Raw genomic sequence first — 17,513 nt, 5'->3', positions numbered from 1 at the left:
CTATTTGGGTTCGGGTACAATGAAGATCCCAATTTGGTCTTGACCGGGACATCCTCACAAGCAAACTCGAGTGGATCGCCTAATGTAGATAGTGAGATGTGTACATCTTAAACCTTTGATGTTTATTTATTTCATTTATACTTCTTATTAAAAATTTTAACGTTTTATTTTATTTGTAGTTAATTAACAACTTACAGTCCCAAATTCAAGAAATGCGCACTTGAGATGAAATCCGACAGAAGGAGGTTGAGGAACTTCTTCGCCGAGAAGAGATCCGAAACAGGGAAGATGAGATCCGGAAGAAAGAGCATGCAGACATGATGGATATGATGAAGAGGTTTACACAATCTCAACAGTTTCCGCCGACCCCGCCGCAATAGATTTGATATAGTGTATTTATGAATTAGCATCATCAATCGAATTTATATATGTATTATTTCGTCTGGATAATCATATTAGGTATTCATGACATATTTGTGTATTGTATATTTGTATTTAATGACAGGATCTTTATATTTTATGATTTTATATTTTGGTTTTTTTTCCCTGTACCAGCTAAATTTCCGACAGATTTCTGGCGGAAAATCCGTCTGTGAATAATTAGATATAAGTTTTTTTTAAAAATTTCTGACGGATTTTCCGACGGAAAATCCGTCGGTAAATATTTTCCGCCCATTAAAAATAAAAAACATTTTCATATTTTAAATTAGAAAAAAGTTTTAAAATATAATTACAGACAGAAATTCCGTCGGAAATCCGGCGGAAAAATGTTATTTTTATTTTTGAAATAAAAACCGTTTATTATTTTGAAAGAAAATGGAAAAAGTTTACCGACGGATTTCCGACGAAAATTCCGTCGGTAAATCTAATCTCATTTTATATTACTTCTAATTAACCCGGGTAATGGTTAACATATTATAAAATTTCCGACGGATTTTTTTCGTCGGAAAATACAAATCCGTCAGAAATTCCGTCGGAAAATGCATTTAGCGGCGGGGGTTTTTCCGACGGCAAAATCTGTCGGAAATCCGTCGGAAAGTTGTTTTTTCGACGGATTTTGCCGTTGGAAAAACCAGATTTTTTAGTAGTGGTTTATCACCGAGTCTTGACTCAACTCGATTAAGTCTTACGCAGGGTGGCTTTCACCTTCTATATTTAGTCATTTTGGTAATGATTGTAACAATTTTAAAGTCAACAATGTAGGGAGATAGTCAACTGCATGATCATTGTAAGGAGTAAATTCCTTTCATTTAGGGTTCATAGGACCAAACCCTACACGTTAGGAGGAATGATCGAGTTAACTCGAGCGCTACACTGATGCATCTTAGAGCTAGTTGACTTTTAATCTAAACTAATTAGAACGAGAATGGTCTTTGTATGCAGTTTTTCCTTAATTTTTTTTTTTGTTAAACGTGGGGGTTCAGGTCAACTTGCGTGCACCTGGACCAATCCCGGCCCTAGAGAACACCCAGGAAAATCCCTAATGGCCTTGCAGGACTCAAACAAATGACCTATGAGGAGAGAATTCCCAAAGTTTTATTCCCCAAAGTCCCAAGCTTTCCCTATAAGAGATGGTTTTTCCTAAATTTTTGTTATTCAAAGAGATGGTTTCCACAATTGAGAGCTTGGAACTTCATATCAGTGACCATCAGCTAGCTAATTTTTGTGCTTATTGAAAAAGTCATAAGCTAACTTTTTCAAAAACTACTTCAGATAGCTTATAGCCTTCTATAGTTTTCTTTTAAGTTATTTTACATGGTTATCCAGCTTATGAACTAATTTTTACCAAACTAACACCAAACTTATTAGCCTTCACCTAGTTTATCAGCCATCACCGAGCTTATCAGCTAGTTTGCTAAACATATCTCAGCTAACTTATCAGCTAGTTTGCCAAAGAGATCCTGATTAAACTAATCTAATGAAAATACAGCATATAATCTTAAGACAGATTTACATTAACATTATGAATGAGTTATCCCAAAAAGTAGTAGTAGTAGTAGCATTCTTTTATATAATAGAAAAACAATTTGGTTGAAGCAGACAAAACAACTTTATTATCCATGATCTTAGTGGATCAAGACTTTATTGTAAGTACGGTACGTAAGCATATATGAAAGCAATGCGTCTTTAGAAAAATGGCATTAGTTAATACAAACAAATAAGCGAATATTTGTAAATATTATTCACCAATGAATATCATTATTAATAATGCATAAATAGTTGGTTCTTATGGTTCTCGAGTAATGACAGTTCTCAATAAACCTGCTCAATTAGATGTATTCCAGTAAAGGGGGTGTCATCTAACATTTTATACTGACTATGGAGGGACTATATTTGACGGTCCATTTACCAACCCAATGATCAAAATTGAATATTCGCGAAACTAAGCAGTTCAATGACTATTTGTTAAATAGGATCGTTCAATTTTTGGTCAGTGAACTACTAAATAACTAAATAAGCGTCGGATTGGAAGATGCATAACTCTTAAGCTGGTCCTGTGTCGACCATATATATATATAGAGAGAGAGAGAGAAGGGGGGGGGGGGGGTGATGAGGTAACACAACTTGTTTGGTCTGGTGGGATTTTAAGATTTCGGAAGCCATAAAACAAAGTGTATGCAATGTACTTTGTCCACAAGCCAAAGAGTCATAATGTTAATCATGTTGGAAGAGACATCAACATAAACCATATCTTTTGCTAATTGAGAACAAGATCACTGCTGAGAAAGCAAATATAGTTTTGCCATATCAACCAATGGGTGGGTGGGGTACCAAAACTACCAGGAATGAAACTTTTAAATCTCTTACATTATTACCACATAAAATAATACCATTACAAATTTCATAGGATAACTCATACTTAAAGTTCACATAATCACATACTAAAACATACCTTAATCAAGATTTCAATATAACTAAAGAGCCACTAAATACAAGCAAATGCTCAGATTAATCTGCAGATCCTACGGTTCAAACAGACTGATAACTCTTTTAAAACACTGAAAGCCGAATGATCCTTAATTAACTTGCACAGATAATTTGAGACGTACTCAAAACTTTATGTTTAAAAAGGCCAAGCACTACTAGCTAGATGATTCAATGTCCTTTTTTTTGTGTATGGTTTGAATGGGGAAAATAGAAAGTTGGTGTGACGACAAAGGATAAGAACTTGACTTGGTAGAACACATGATTGTCGTATGGAAATCGTGTGCCCTCTCATTCTTATTCAAGAAAAAACTGAAGTTACTCAAGTGGGGTGCACAAATGACCAATGGGGTTATAAGTGACGATATCCACAAGAAGCCTTCCAATTCCATCATAATAATAGGAGCACCTGAGACTATATATATATATACACACACACACACACACACATATATACAAGTCTTTCTTGGAACTTTACTGTTGAACTGATGGGTCGGGCAAGAGGAGGGAAAAGCGTTGGTGCTCACTTCACCCATGCGCGCTCGTTAGTAGACCCCATCAAGGATGAACTTATCATGCACCACAAGCCTAGCATTCACTATGTATTCGATAACATATACCCCTATAAGGCTATAAAAATGATGTTAATCATTAACATGTTGTATGCTTTTCAAGAGGTGTTGAACCCTCAAGTCTTATTTCACTTTCTTATTGATAAGAGGTGTTGAGCCCTCAAGTCTTATTTCACTTTCTTATTGATAAGAGGTGTTGAACTCTGAAGTCTTATTTCACTTTTTACTATTAAGAGGTGGTGTTGAAGCCTTAAACATGCGTGTTCCATATCTACAAGGGAAGTAGATTGCAAGAATAAATAAAGAAAAAACATGTGTTACCTCCTAAAGATGATCTTAAACATAGTGATCCGGTATAAGTTATGTAGAGATGAATTCATTTTTGAGAACCGTAATAACCAAATGTTAGTAATGAATATCCATAATATTCATTATGAATGTTCGATTCCTCGGTTCTCAAAATATTTAATGTTCTTAAATGAACTTTCCTCGAGTAATGTAAGATTTTAAACACAGATGATTACATGTTAAAAGTAATGCTTAATTTATATATTCAGTAAACAATGTTTAATCCAAGAGATGGTGATCTATGTAGAATGGATTATATATATATATATATATATATATGTGTGTGTGTGTGTGTGCATATAAGGAAAACAGTAATACATATCTACAAAGAATGCCACCTCATCTATATGTAACTACAGGGACCAAAAGAATCTCAGTTCTATATTAGTTGAGGCATAAGCCAGGAATTCCATCGAAGAACTCTCCTTTTTTCCTGCTATTAGTCTACCACCACTTTTTTCACTGAAACCAGCGCTTTACTCTTTTGGGTAAAACCGTAGAGGTTTTGTCTGTGCACATCCCCCTCCCCCAAACCACACCTTCTGAAGTAGGATATACTGATGGTTTGGTTTGGTTTGATTTGGTTTGATTTGGTTTGGTTTTATTCTACCGCCACCACCACTAACACTTTATCGTGGGATGGTGGTTGTATCATTTGTGGTACTGATAAAATTGGGGTTGGGGTTAAATCAGGTACCCTCCGTGCGGGACGCAGTCCGTAAGTTAAGGACACTATCCTTATCTTGTCATATTACTTTCCAGTAATCTCCTTGTCTTTTGTCTTGAACACTTGAGAATCCCCAATGATATCAAGGGTATAATTGGTAACTCAAGGGGTTAAAAGTATGACACATAGAAAACAACAAAAATCTGACAGTAAGATGGGGATTTATTTTTTTCACAATCAATCATTTATTTCGGACCCTCTACAATCCACACATTCTCTCTATTATGTCATGATTCATATCAAAGCAATTGATATGGCATTCTAAATGATAATTTTAATCAGAGCCACTGAAGATTCAATTTTCTATAAATAAAGAGAGATTTTTCTATCAAGATCATATAGGAAGTTATGTCCATATAAAGTTTAAGCACCCAAACTTAAGGCTAAACCTGTGTTTTTGTATTTTTGAATAGCTTTTAATTTGCATTCAGTGAATATCTTATCGCCCTCGAGAAATTCTTGCACGGTCTCAATGTAGTGAACAGACCCCATGCCTGATGTGCATCAACATCCGCATTATGCTAGAAATTCTTGCATGTTTGTTAGCAGCTTAATGAGTTTAATGAGACTCACAACTTATTTGGTCAATTATACGTGACTGGTTAATAGTGGCTTAATGAAATAGAAAGTGGCTTATTCAGTAAGCTTCTAGGGGGAGCTTTATGCAAAAAGCCAAGTTTTTTTTTAAACCTGTCTCTCCCAATTAAAAAAACACACTCCTTCCATCTATAAAAAGAATCTCTTCCAAAAAAATTTCTCAATCTTTAGACAAATTAATACACACAGACAACTTTATTCATATAGGACTTAATGGAAAACTAACCAAACAACCCTTAAGCTATACTACAATATGCACATGAGGCACCTTTATACCTAAACCCGAATGAAGAAAATAGTACACTTTAAAAAAGGCAACATTTTTTAAACATATAAGTAGAGCAACAAGAGAAAGAAATGGAGCATGTCAAGAACGATTGGAGGACAAGACAAGAAAGAGCAGTCTATATCTGTCTAATGATCCTTTTGATCACTTGATCTAAAGTATGGTTTTAGGGGAAGGGCATTTTCCTCCATTGAAGTGAACTTCTTGCATGCATGGCTATAGTTATTCATTAGTGAATTTTCACCTAAAACTACATTTCCTCTTAAGGTTTTTCCCGCTTCCTGAAAGTTTAAAGCTAAGCTAACTGTTGTAGCAGGCTTAAATTGGCATTTCCCTCCATTGAAGTGAACTTCTGTATGCGTGGCTATAGTTATTCATTAGTGAATCTTCACCTAAAACTACATTCCCTCTTAAGGGTTTTCCCCGCTTCCTAAACGGTTAAAGCTGGGCTAACTGTTGTAGCAGGCTTAAATTCCGATTTTTTATAAGGTAAGATGTCCAGGATCGTAGTCTTCTGTTAATGTATTATCAGAATAGTTACTGCTTAGTCTTACCATAAGCAGACAAGTCGTAAATATCCAACTATACGATTGAATTCCGGTCTGGTAGTAAACCAAACCAAACAAACCCAGTATCCCGCCGGAAGGGGTGGGATGTATACGGTCCTGACCTCTACCCCAAAAGGTAAAGTGGTTTGTACAAAAGCGTGAACGAAAAGAAAAATACAAGGACAAGAAGAATAGTCAAGACTAGCACATAGTAGACTTCAGAATTAAAAAAAGGCAAAGAAAACTCGACTCAATCTAACGCAAGCCTTTAGAACCCTAACTATCATCTCCCTAACCCCCCCCCTTGTATGGTATATCTATTAATCGCAACATTTGTCATAAGTAACGCTCTATATTTATTGTAATCAAAATGTTATATGAATAGGGTCCATGAGAAACAGTACATGGTTTGAAAACATTCAGAGGTGATATTATCTGGTAATATATCACATCACAATTACTCTTTGTTGACCACTAACCAATCACAATTAAAGGTGCTTGTTTTTTCTTCCAAGATGGCTTTGAAAACTAATCATTTGCTATGGTGGGTTAACTTAATGAAATAATGACGAAAAAAACACCAACTTTTACCATAATGTGCCACTGATTGGTGCCTAACTGCGCCACAAGAAGCCGTGATTTTTAAAGATGAAGTAAAAGAGATGGATATATTTATTTTAGTGTTATTTTAAGCTTTAAAATTCTATCTATAATAATAATAAAAAGATGCCCAGCATTGGCCATAAGAAAATGTCTAGGAACAATCATGTATTCACTTGACCATTTCATGACCAGAAAGGGCCACATGCCTTGCAAATAGCAAAAGGGTATGAATTACAAGTAAACCTGTATGTAAACAAAAGTAGCCATATAAACCAAACAAACCCAGTATATCTCACTTAAAAGTAGGGTTTGAGGGTAGGGTGTACACAAACCTTCCTTCAACCCGTAGAGGTTAGGAGATTGTTTCCATGAAAACCCTCGGCTCATGGCCAATATAATACTGTGTGCAAAAAGGCAAAAATGGAGAGTGTGTAAAATATGAATACAGTAAAACTAGTGAAAGTATCTCACACATAAAACAGTAGTTCAACAGACAGTACCCCTCGTCCACAATCAAGGAGCCTTATGCTACTACTTTGAGTCTGAGATGATAATGTTGGGGCCCTCTCAACCTTTTCAAATACTATAAAAAGTCCTTACCTCATGTTCTCCTTCGCCTTCCAATAACAACTTCCACCTGATTTCCTAGTTATAGTACTAGTCCAGGCCTAATTCTTGCCAAAGTTTACACAAATATTAACAGCCATGCAAGCCGGTGAGCTTACTAATTCCCTCTACCTTCTTCAACCAAACCAGACCCTAAACAACTCACCAATTTTGCAGTTTAATGTTGACACACCCGTAAACCAGGTCTATCATCTTGATACGAACCCTCAATTTCAAGAAATGAACCTGCAATCGACATATATCCGCAGCAACTGGACTTCTGATGAAGCAGATGAGCAACAACTAAGCCTCATCAATGAGAGGAAGCAGAGAAGAATGATATCTAATAGAGAGTCAGCACGCAGATCACGCATGCGCAAGCAGAAGCACCTAGATGAACTTTGGTCACAGGTTATTTGGCTGCGTAATGAAAACCACCAACTTGTTGACAAACTGAACAAGTTCTCAGGGACTTATGATCAAGTTCTTCAAGAGAATGCTCAGCTTAAGGAGGAAGCTTCAGAACTTCGCGAAATGGTCACTAAGTTGCAGCTTAATGGCACCTATTCTACTTTAGAGGATCTAGATGATATTCATAGCCACACAGCTTATTTCAGAACTGAATCTTCAAACCCCTCCATCTCAAGTTCCTCAGACTTCTTCTAGAGAGATATGAGCCTTTTCTTTCTTTATTGATGGTTTCTAAGTCAATTATTATCACACATTTAAATAAATAAAAACCTTTCACTTGTTTCAAGTATATATTCATCACTGCATCGTGTAGAAACTTGAAGCAACTACAAATTTTAGTAGCAGCATATATCAAAAACTCAGAAAATGTCCTGGAATTGACCATCACATTCCGACTCTATCGGTTTCTGTCTTCATTAAGAACCTGCCAACCATAAAAGACAGTTTTCTACACAAATAGAAAGGGGTGCTAAATAAGGAAAAGGTTTGAATATGAATCATTGAAGATGAGATGATATAGGTAAAGTTCAGTACACTATCGTGAGTAGTAAAGGGAAGTACTTTTGAGGTTAATCACAAGACAGTAGCCATCACTATGGGTGAGAAAGGTGGACAGGATAAGCTAGAACAAGATGGCCGAGAAAAATTGCTGCTAAAAAGAAAAACATGTGAAAAGTTCCACCCAAGTCCTAACTTTCATGCAGGAACTCCCTGAATGGCTGAATTGGTTAGCTAATCCTTGGCTCTTAAGATAGCATCAAAGTGCACAAAGTATCAACTTATAATTTCTACAGTTGGACCGCTCATGTGTATGTATTTTCTTAATTTTTTGCAGTTGTCTTCTATCTAAATTTACTAAGAACAAAAATAGTGGCTTTTGAGGCAGACTTCCACGTTGTTTCTATCTTGGTCTTTCTAACGTGTTCGGCCTTTCTTGATGTTGGGAGAAACGTCATCAAACCAAACAGTACCTCAAGTCTCAAGCAATGACGAGATCAATGTAACAACCCAACAACAATAGGGAATACAGATACGGATTAATAACCATCTCAATTAACCCAAACACCAACAATGATCACCAATGTGCAACTAATAGCATAGACACAATGAGCAACATGGATACAGAAAGCAAGAAAATGGCACGGAAATTTATGGTAGTTCCACTATCGGTGTATAGTGTGCATCCACAGGAGAGGAGAGATCATTCATATTAGCATAAAATCGAATGGGAGGTTACAACTTACAAAATTACACAATGAAGCTCTAAAAGTACAAGAACTTGCCTATTTTAGTAAAGACTTGGCCAATACAAGCCCTCGAAATGGCAAATCTCTATTGGTTGTGCTTGTGCTAGTAGGCGACTTTCCAAGTCGCGTTCTGATGTCGCCCAATCTTCTATTTTAGGCAATACGGATTGCATGTATTATTTATAAATTTACTTGGACGTATATGAGCTAATTACTCGTAAAATTTACAGAAGAGTCCAACTAATGAAGGGCATCAATAATCAATCTACTACAAAGTGAACCAATCAATAAAAATCAGCGACTGGAAATTGACACACCAATACAAACATACAGCTCAAAAGCTGCATCGATGAGACCGGAGCACTTAGAAATGTGGTCTCTACCACAATGTCTTTTAGGCAAAGGCAGCAAAGCAGTATCACTTTTGGCATCATTTCAGTATTATACTCGGTCATGCCTGCCATGAAATCTTAAATCCCAAAGAACTTTTTAGCATGTTCAACACTGAATGAAAGTCCTATGCAGGGGATGGTTTCAGTCATTTTATGCTAATTTTGTTTGGTGGAAGTTCTATCTGAAGTACAATGAAATCTCTAGCAAACACAGAGAGAAACAGCCGAGATATCAGCATCTAAAAGCTTACAAGTCTAGCAAATTTTCCACTTTTCCAAGTTCAGCATCTTATTTGATTTACTTCTAAAGATGTTAGGAGCGTATATAAATGTTTCTCCTCTTCATTTGTAACACAACTTAGTTTCTGAAATAGCATGAGAAACTTTATTTTGTTGTTTGGTCTTCTTTCGATTCTCCAAATTTTGTGTGAAAAGACTTGTTCTCTTTCAAATTTTTGTTTGAAGGTTCTATGCTTCGGATCGAAGATAAGTTCTTCATCCAAGTACCACACTTCTCTGTCTCGATTCATATTTTCCTGGTTATGCTGTTATATGTTCTTGTAGAATTCAATTTAAATCATGGTAACACTTCCAAACTCACCTGTCATGTTCGTGAAACAAGCTAGAAAAGCGAGCCCATATGCTTCAAAAATCCGTTACTCCTTGCTAGAGTCCTGCATCGGCTAGCTTTGGACTATTTCTCCTCGATATATGTTGGAATCTCCCTTCTCTCAAGGGCTCTTTTGGAGAGTAAATCTAGGGGTTCCACATATTCTCACACTCCTAGTCGAACAAGAAAAGGAAAACTTCCATTTTTTGAGTTCTGCACACCACATATGCATATACTCTTTCCACGACAACAAAGAAAGATGAAAATTACAACATTCGAAACTAACAGGCCATGGTAACACGTATATCCTGCAGCTCGTTAAACAACCTAACCAACTTCTTTCTTATCCAATAGTTGCATTATTTAAACACATCAATCAAACAGCATCAATAACCTACATGGTAACACAATCCTTCTTCATAATAGAGTGATATAGCTAACGTTTATAGCATTCTCACATGCTTTGGAATTATTTAAGTAATGCAAGGAATCCCTAAATATCAAATCATTCCAGAATCACCAATTGTAGAGTTTCTATACAGCTTATGAACTCCAGTCAATAAAATCGTAGATGATTCAAGTTACACAAAGAACTAGAACAACAAATAATTTATGAACCATAACTGATCAATCCAGCTACGAGAATGGACAAACAAACAAATATACAAACATGTAAATTTTTGGCATTACTCTGACTTGGAATATATTATCATTAATCATGAATTCAAACAAACCATCAAGCATTCAAACAGTTCGAGTTCTAGAACTTCATCTAGTATGAACCCTAAGTTGCATTTCACCCATCGGAAATCATTTGATTATACTCGTCAACAACAAACACTGAATATTTGAAATCAAAGGTGTAATCTAGTCAAATGATCTTAATCGTACATCATAGAAGAAACAAGAAAGAAAAATCAATCCATGTGAAATCAACTTCAAGAAAATGAACTCAGTTTACCTCTGATCTCCTTTTCCGTCGCCGGATCGGAACTTTCTTCCCGCGCAATATTTTACGTTTGTTCGCCATTTTTATACGAAGTTAAAATAAAATTGTACATATAAGATTCCTTATACTTCGAATTACTTGCATTTATGACCCCTTAACTTTTACTATTAGACATAAGCCTCCCTCTTTCCTCCGTGAATAAATAATAAATCACGATAATATTCGATTTCGGAGTCTAACAAGTTGGGTGGTCAAGATTGTTATTCCTCATAATTTACAAAGAAATCAACCAGTTTACACTGTTGGTGGTAGCGGCTAAATAAGTCATAATTAAATACCAGTCATAATCACCACTGTATTAGGCCCAGTATTTGCTTCAACATGAACTCTCGTTGCCTTGACATTTTCAACATTGCGAACAATGGTGGATATTGATTGACGATTCTACTAAGAACAAGCCAAGATAGCCAACGCTGCTATGAGAACAAGCGTTGCAGTTATCCCTTCAGACACATAAATCAAGAATGAACCAGATCTCCAAAACAACAACAATGAGGTGGTGGTTGTTGTTGGTGTTGCCGCCATGATTGTGTGTTTTAGTGTGTGAAATAAGGAGGTACTAATAGCAATCTAACCTCGTCCAACTTCAGTGACAAAACTTGTTAGGTCACATATCTGCATCTTAACAACTTATTGTAACACCATCTTTGATCCAAGTTTGAAAGTATTTGTGTGTGTGTGTGTATACACACATATATAGATTTATACGTATAGTTTAAACTTGGTGAATATCATACGGGTGTGGAAGAGGCTTCGCAAGGTAGGTAGGGTTGGTGTCTCCAGGCATGACGATGACAATCTCTGACGCTAATTGTGTATTGTTGGGTAGCGAATATGGCTTCTCTTCATCACCGCCACTGGTGTTATTTGAATATACTTTCTTGTAAGAGCATGCTAGAATGATCAATGCACATGCTATCAGGCTAAACGCTATAAACATGCCACCAAATAGGTAGGGTATTGGAGAACTCCACTCTAGTCCGCCATCGATGGTGGTGGTGGCGGCAATGGTGTTCTGGGCTGGTGTCATTTTCGACGACCTCCTCTCTCTCTCTCTCTCTCTCTAGATGATTCTTCTTATAGTTTGTTTGTTTGAAATGCAATGAATTCATTTGATTATGAATGTATTTATGCTTATGCAAGATTGTCATAGTGCAAGAATTGAGGTTAAGAGTGATTTGACAAAATTGCCCCTAGTGCTTTTTGAGAGGGGTGGAGGGGAGGGGGTCTTTGTTTTCTTCATCATCATGATTTTGTTAGTCTATAATTTATTGAAAGATTTAAAAGATTGTACATACAATATATTATTCTTAAAAATAGTAATATATTTAATTTGATAATTATTTAAAAAAAACTGGAAGGATATTCGTGCAATATAATGAGATAAATCTTTATTTTAATGTTTAGTTTTTATTCTTTTGTTTGTATCGATATAATACGATTTATGTATTTTTGAGAAAGCGATAATGTTTTTATTTTTGAATGAAATATAAATTTAAAGATAACATAAAATTTTGAAAAAATAAATCAAATTAACTATTTAATAGTTCTTGTATTTTTGTGTAACTTTTTTAATTTAATTTTTTATAACATAATTTAGATTTAATAACAAATTAATTTATTTTTGATTTAATAATATATTTTTTTATAAAGATTATAATTAAACATAATACTAGAACTCAATGATTATCTCAATTATATTTCAAATTTTTTATATTTAAAGTTGATGTTTATCTTGTATTTGATTATGTTTATCTGCAGTTAGTTACATAAATATAAAAATAGAGTTTTAATAAGTCATACTTACGCAAAATTATTTGTAATATTGAAATTTAAGTAATATGTATTAATAAACAAGACTTTATACATAAAAAATGGTTTTTAAGAGTTTTTGTCAAATATTTTATAATATAGTATAGAAATTTTAGTTAAATATCTATAATATTTTAATATTTTTTTTTCTGATAAAGTTTTTATATATTTTAGGATTCAAAAGATGATTGCTTATTTATTGTATCATATTGCTGGAAAGGGTATATGTGTAATTTCAAATATACTTATGGAAGCAACCATTAAAGGAGATGAAGAATGAGTGCAAAAATGGGTGTGAATTTGTCCATAATGGCCCCACGAAACGTGTAACTTTGGCACACGAATCTTTCTATTTTCCAATTTTACCCATGTTTCAACTTAAAATTTGTTAGTTTATTATTTTAGGTTTAAAAAAATTGAAAAAGCAATTATGGTACTTGCAACACAATTTAGCAAGTCTATTACATATTTATGCATAAAGGGTATTTTTGTCTTTTTATTTAACCCCGAATTAATTTAGTTCTAAATTTGTATAAATTCTCTTATATATGATCTTTTTCTTCAACCACATACTAAAAACATCTTTAATAAATCACAAGGGTGGTGCCTGATTGGTTTGAGTTTGCTTCAAAAGATGAAAAGTACCAGAAGGTCTAGGTTCAAATCCAAGGAGAAATAAAAATCCTCTTGTGCCCACTGGAGGTTCAAATGCGGTGACTTCAGGCTATCTGCAAAGCAGATTGTCGTCCTGGGATTAGTCGGCTCGCATAACGGGTTAGATATCCAGGTTAATAAAGAAAAATATTTAATATTATATTAGTAATAACAAAAAAACAATATATGTATTTATTACTTAGTATTTGATTTTAGAGACCTACTTTATTAACATTCAAATATAGAAGCCAACATTTTTTACCTCCATTTTTTTAGTGTTTTAGTGTTGGATTGAAGATGAATAGACCTCCATTTTTGTGTTTTTAGTGTTGGGTTGGAGATGATCTAAGTCGTTTACTCAACGCTTAACTGGTAAGCGTTACTTTACGAAATAAATATGACAGAACCAAAAATCTTGTCTAGTAAAAATGACGACTGTAACCGAGAATCTTACCAAGTTAGTAAGGGTGATGACTCTTCCACAGTCAACACTTAGATAAATTGTTGCATACAATGTCGTTTTAATGGACTAGAATCTTACCCGATAAAATAAGTAAGTGTTGAATTTTACAATAAATATTTACCGAGTAAATATTTTGGTAAATGATCGTTTAATCTTTATCAAAAAAAATTAATGAAATAAAGATGATAAATAAACACATTAAATGGTTGTTTGTTTACCTCTTAATAGTTTCATTAAGAGATGAATCTTGTTTGGCAAAAAAAAGTTTGCCTCTTAATGGTTCTAAAACTCTCTAAATGTTTTTGTATCCTAGGCCTAAGAGCCCTAATTTCATTGTAAACAATTATATTTCATTTTGCACTATATCATGAGAGCCTCTTAATCATTCTGACCACTTAATGATTCTACACAAAACCATTCAGCAACTGCCAAACAACCCCTAAGTGATTTAAATCCACATATGTTTTAATGTTTTATTTATTTGGAATTTTTTAATTAATTAATTGGTATTAATTGAGTGATTAGTAGTACAAATTCCACTTCAATAATTAAATGACTTTAATCATTAAATCCACTTAATTTAAGAATGACTTTTTAAGGTTTGGTTCTTTACAATTTCCACAAGCCAAATTTTTTTCATTTTAAAAATGTGTAAATCATGTAGGATTTAAATATTAATGTTATTATATAATATGTTTAATTGAGGTATTTTTTACATTAAAAGATATTTATAAAAAAGTGAAAAAATAGAAACTGAATTAAAGAACTTTGATCCATGTTGTATTTTTATTAACCTGGATATCCAACATGCTATGCAAGTCGACTAATTTCAGGACGACCACTTGTTTTGCAGGTAGCCCTGAGTCACTGCATTTGATACTCAATGGCCACAACGAGATTTTTATTCTTCCTTAGATTTGAACATGAGATCTCCAGACACTTTTGACATTTGAAGCCCAAACTAAAATCAATCAGACACCACCATCTTTGGTGCGATCATACCAGCAGTAATGCACCGGGTCCATGTTTTTGTTGTAGTGATGCAAGTAAAAAGGGACTCGCAGATGCATTTGTACCCCTTTGATTTTGATTTTATGTAGAAATGTTTAAACGGTGTAAAATTATAAATTAAATAATTTTCTTCTTCCCCAAATAAAAATTATAATTATTTCCTACTACTTCTTTAATGTAATATGAAAATGAACAAATATTACATGAGGAGATGGATTGTGTAAGAAAAAGAGTTAACGTCAGAAGCATAAAAAGAGATTTGGACCATTGATCACCTATAATCTCAAACTCACTCATGAATCGCGTTTGATATGAGGATTGATCTGGTGCATTTCATCTTGGTGCATCTCATCTGAATGTGCATTTGATATGTGTTCATTTATTAACCTTAAAACACTGTTTTTAAGTCTTTTATTTCCCCAATTTAACATTTGAGTCCTTTTTATTCTCTTGTGTTTACATTTATTGAATCTTGTCTAAGCCTTTAACAGTATGACTAATTTATGCTTTAATTTTGCTTCAAAAGTTTAAAATTCTGAACCAATTCCTTTGTAACTTCTCAGGATTGATGTTGTGCTGCTGCAAGATTTGTTGTTGGGCTTACTTTTGGGCCTCCATGGCCCAAATTGGTAAGCCCGTTTGGAAGTTTAGGAGTGGCCCAAAACGTTTAATTTACAATTTTGTTACCCTAAACTTGAGGACTAGTGATGGTTAAAAACCGATCCCAGGTTGGGCCGGGCCGACTTAATCGGTCCCAAGCTTTCTCATAACCGGTCTTGGTCGAAAATGGTAAGACCGGTCAAGGTACTTCATAACCGATTATGGGCCGCTGGTCCCGGTCCCGGCATTAAAAAATAAGATTTAAAAAAAAAAAAAATCAATGATATATATTTTTAATATATTATAAAATTTACAATTGAGTCACTCAAATACACTTTCAAAATGCGTTTTAAAATAATTAAAATTACATTGTCTTATAGAAATACATTATAAAATTATTTAAAAATATATTTATTTATAAATTTATTTGAATTTTCAGGCCGGGCCGGTCCATAGCTGGTCCCATAACCGGTCCCACAAAACTACCAAAAACTGTTGGTCCCGTGAGGGTCTACAAGAAGATAAACAGTTTGTAGAAGGGGATGATGAATACAAACACAATATTTTTAAATTTAAAATATATATTGATAAAGAAGATCAATACAGATTTTACAAGATTGTGTGCGGAAAGATAATGTAGTAAAAACTTATCTAAACAATCTTTAGTTACACACAAAGTCTTAGCAAATACAATAAAAGAAATGTTGTAGAGAAGATCTTTTACTTAAGCTATAAAATGTTTGAAGTAAGAATTAGGGTTAGAGAGTGAGTTGCACACACTCTGCATGGAGAAGAAACACTTCTATTTATACAYAGTGCATTAAATGAACATTTAATGCAATATAGTAGGGTTAGAGTGCGTGTCAAGCCTTAAGAGGAAGACTTGTCCTTTGCTACAGTGAATAGTACAAAAAAACACTATTCATGAGCAAACATCCATACCTAAAGTTGTTAGACAATAGAGTCGACTAGTCGGCTCCGTACTGTACCAACTTTCATAAGGCTATGGGTTTTGTCCTTTGTGTGCATAAGGACAAGACAACAACAATCGTGCTAAGCAAGCTTCCTTTGATCGGTGAATGCTGGAATGACCTGAAGGTCTCATCATCATTCGCTGAAGCTTGAGCAGTCTTCACACATATGTAGACAGACTTGTAATCACTGAATACCGCTTCAGATCATGTACTCGTCAGTCTCTAATCTTCAGTTTCAGTCTTTGACGTTTGCTGAAGGTTCTTTAGTGTGAGTGTTGTCTTCTTGAAGTATTGATGTCTCTGATAGAATTACAATGCAAGTTCTTCAACGATCACTGAACATACTCAGTGAAGATCGCTGGAACTGAAAATACATAAACATAAATACAACGTATAAGTGAAAATGAATTATCATCAAATCACTGAGAGAGAAGATCAACAAAAACCCCAACCGATCCCGATTTTCGGTCTTATAACCGGTTTTCAGGGTTTCGTTTAACTCATCATATTTCTTATATTATCCTTCGATTATCAATATACATGTCATGATCTCTCCCCAAACTATATCCAACACTATCAAAACGAAGATATTCGTTAAAAAATTTGCTCCAACAGATTATTCAAAATAGATAAAGAGAGATAATGTAAAATTTTCTAAAACCGGGAAACGTCCCAAAAATTAACACCAACAGAAATAAATAATTTGTTATTATAATTTCACCAATAAAATTAAGAGATATTTTTTTTATTTATTTTAAATCTATATAATTTTTATTGAGCAAATTGCATAAAAAAGTAACGTACTTTAATTTGATTTTTATTTTGGGTAACGTCATTTCAAAACTTCCATTTTGGTATCTAAGATGTAAAGTTTTAAATATTTAAGTACCTGAGTAACCGGTTGAAGCATTAACCAGTTATCATGCTGATGTGGCGAATGATGTAGTATTGAACTCAATATTATTTGTTGACATGGTTTGTAACATGATTTTTTTTAATCTAAAACCAGTCTTTTTTAATCTAAAATTAGTCTTCAACCGGTTACTTAAATGTTGAAA

At 34.1% G+C, this 17,513-nt stretch overlaps 2 protein-coding genes across 2 annotated transcripts; one reads left to right on the top strand and one right to left on the bottom strand.

Annotated features, from left to right (window-relative positions):
• The first annotated feature begins 7,311 nt into the window (after positions 1-7,311).
• On the top strand, positions 7,312-7,878 carry LOC112513039 (basic leucine zipper 43-like). The gene has a single exon (XM_025119160.1). It carries the CDS (start codon positions 7,312-7,314, stop codon positions 7,876-7,878), a length of 567 nt encoding a protein of 188 aa, XP_024974928.1.
• A 3,778-nt stretch (positions 7,879-11,656) lies between these two features.
• Positions 11,657-11,971, bottom strand: LOC112513037 (protein GLUTAMINE DUMPER 2-like). Its single transcript, XM_025119159.1, has one exon. The coding sequence runs from the start codon at positions 11,969-11,971 to the stop codon at positions 11,657-11,659; it is 315 nt and encodes a 104-aa protein (XP_024974927.1).
• Positions 11,972-17,513: the final 5,542 nt, after the last annotated feature.

Source organism: Cynara cardunculus (assembly GCF_001531365.2).
Source record: "Cynara cardunculus var. scolymus isolate 2C chromosome LG 5, CcrdV1, whole genome shotgun sequence".
Classification (NCBI taxonomy): domain Eukaryota; kingdom Viridiplantae; phylum Streptophyta; class Magnoliopsida; order Asterales; family Asteraceae; genus Cynara; species Cynara cardunculus.
The sequence above is the reverse complement of the archived record's forward strand: the minus strand, read 5'-3'. Positions and strand labels throughout refer to the sequence as shown.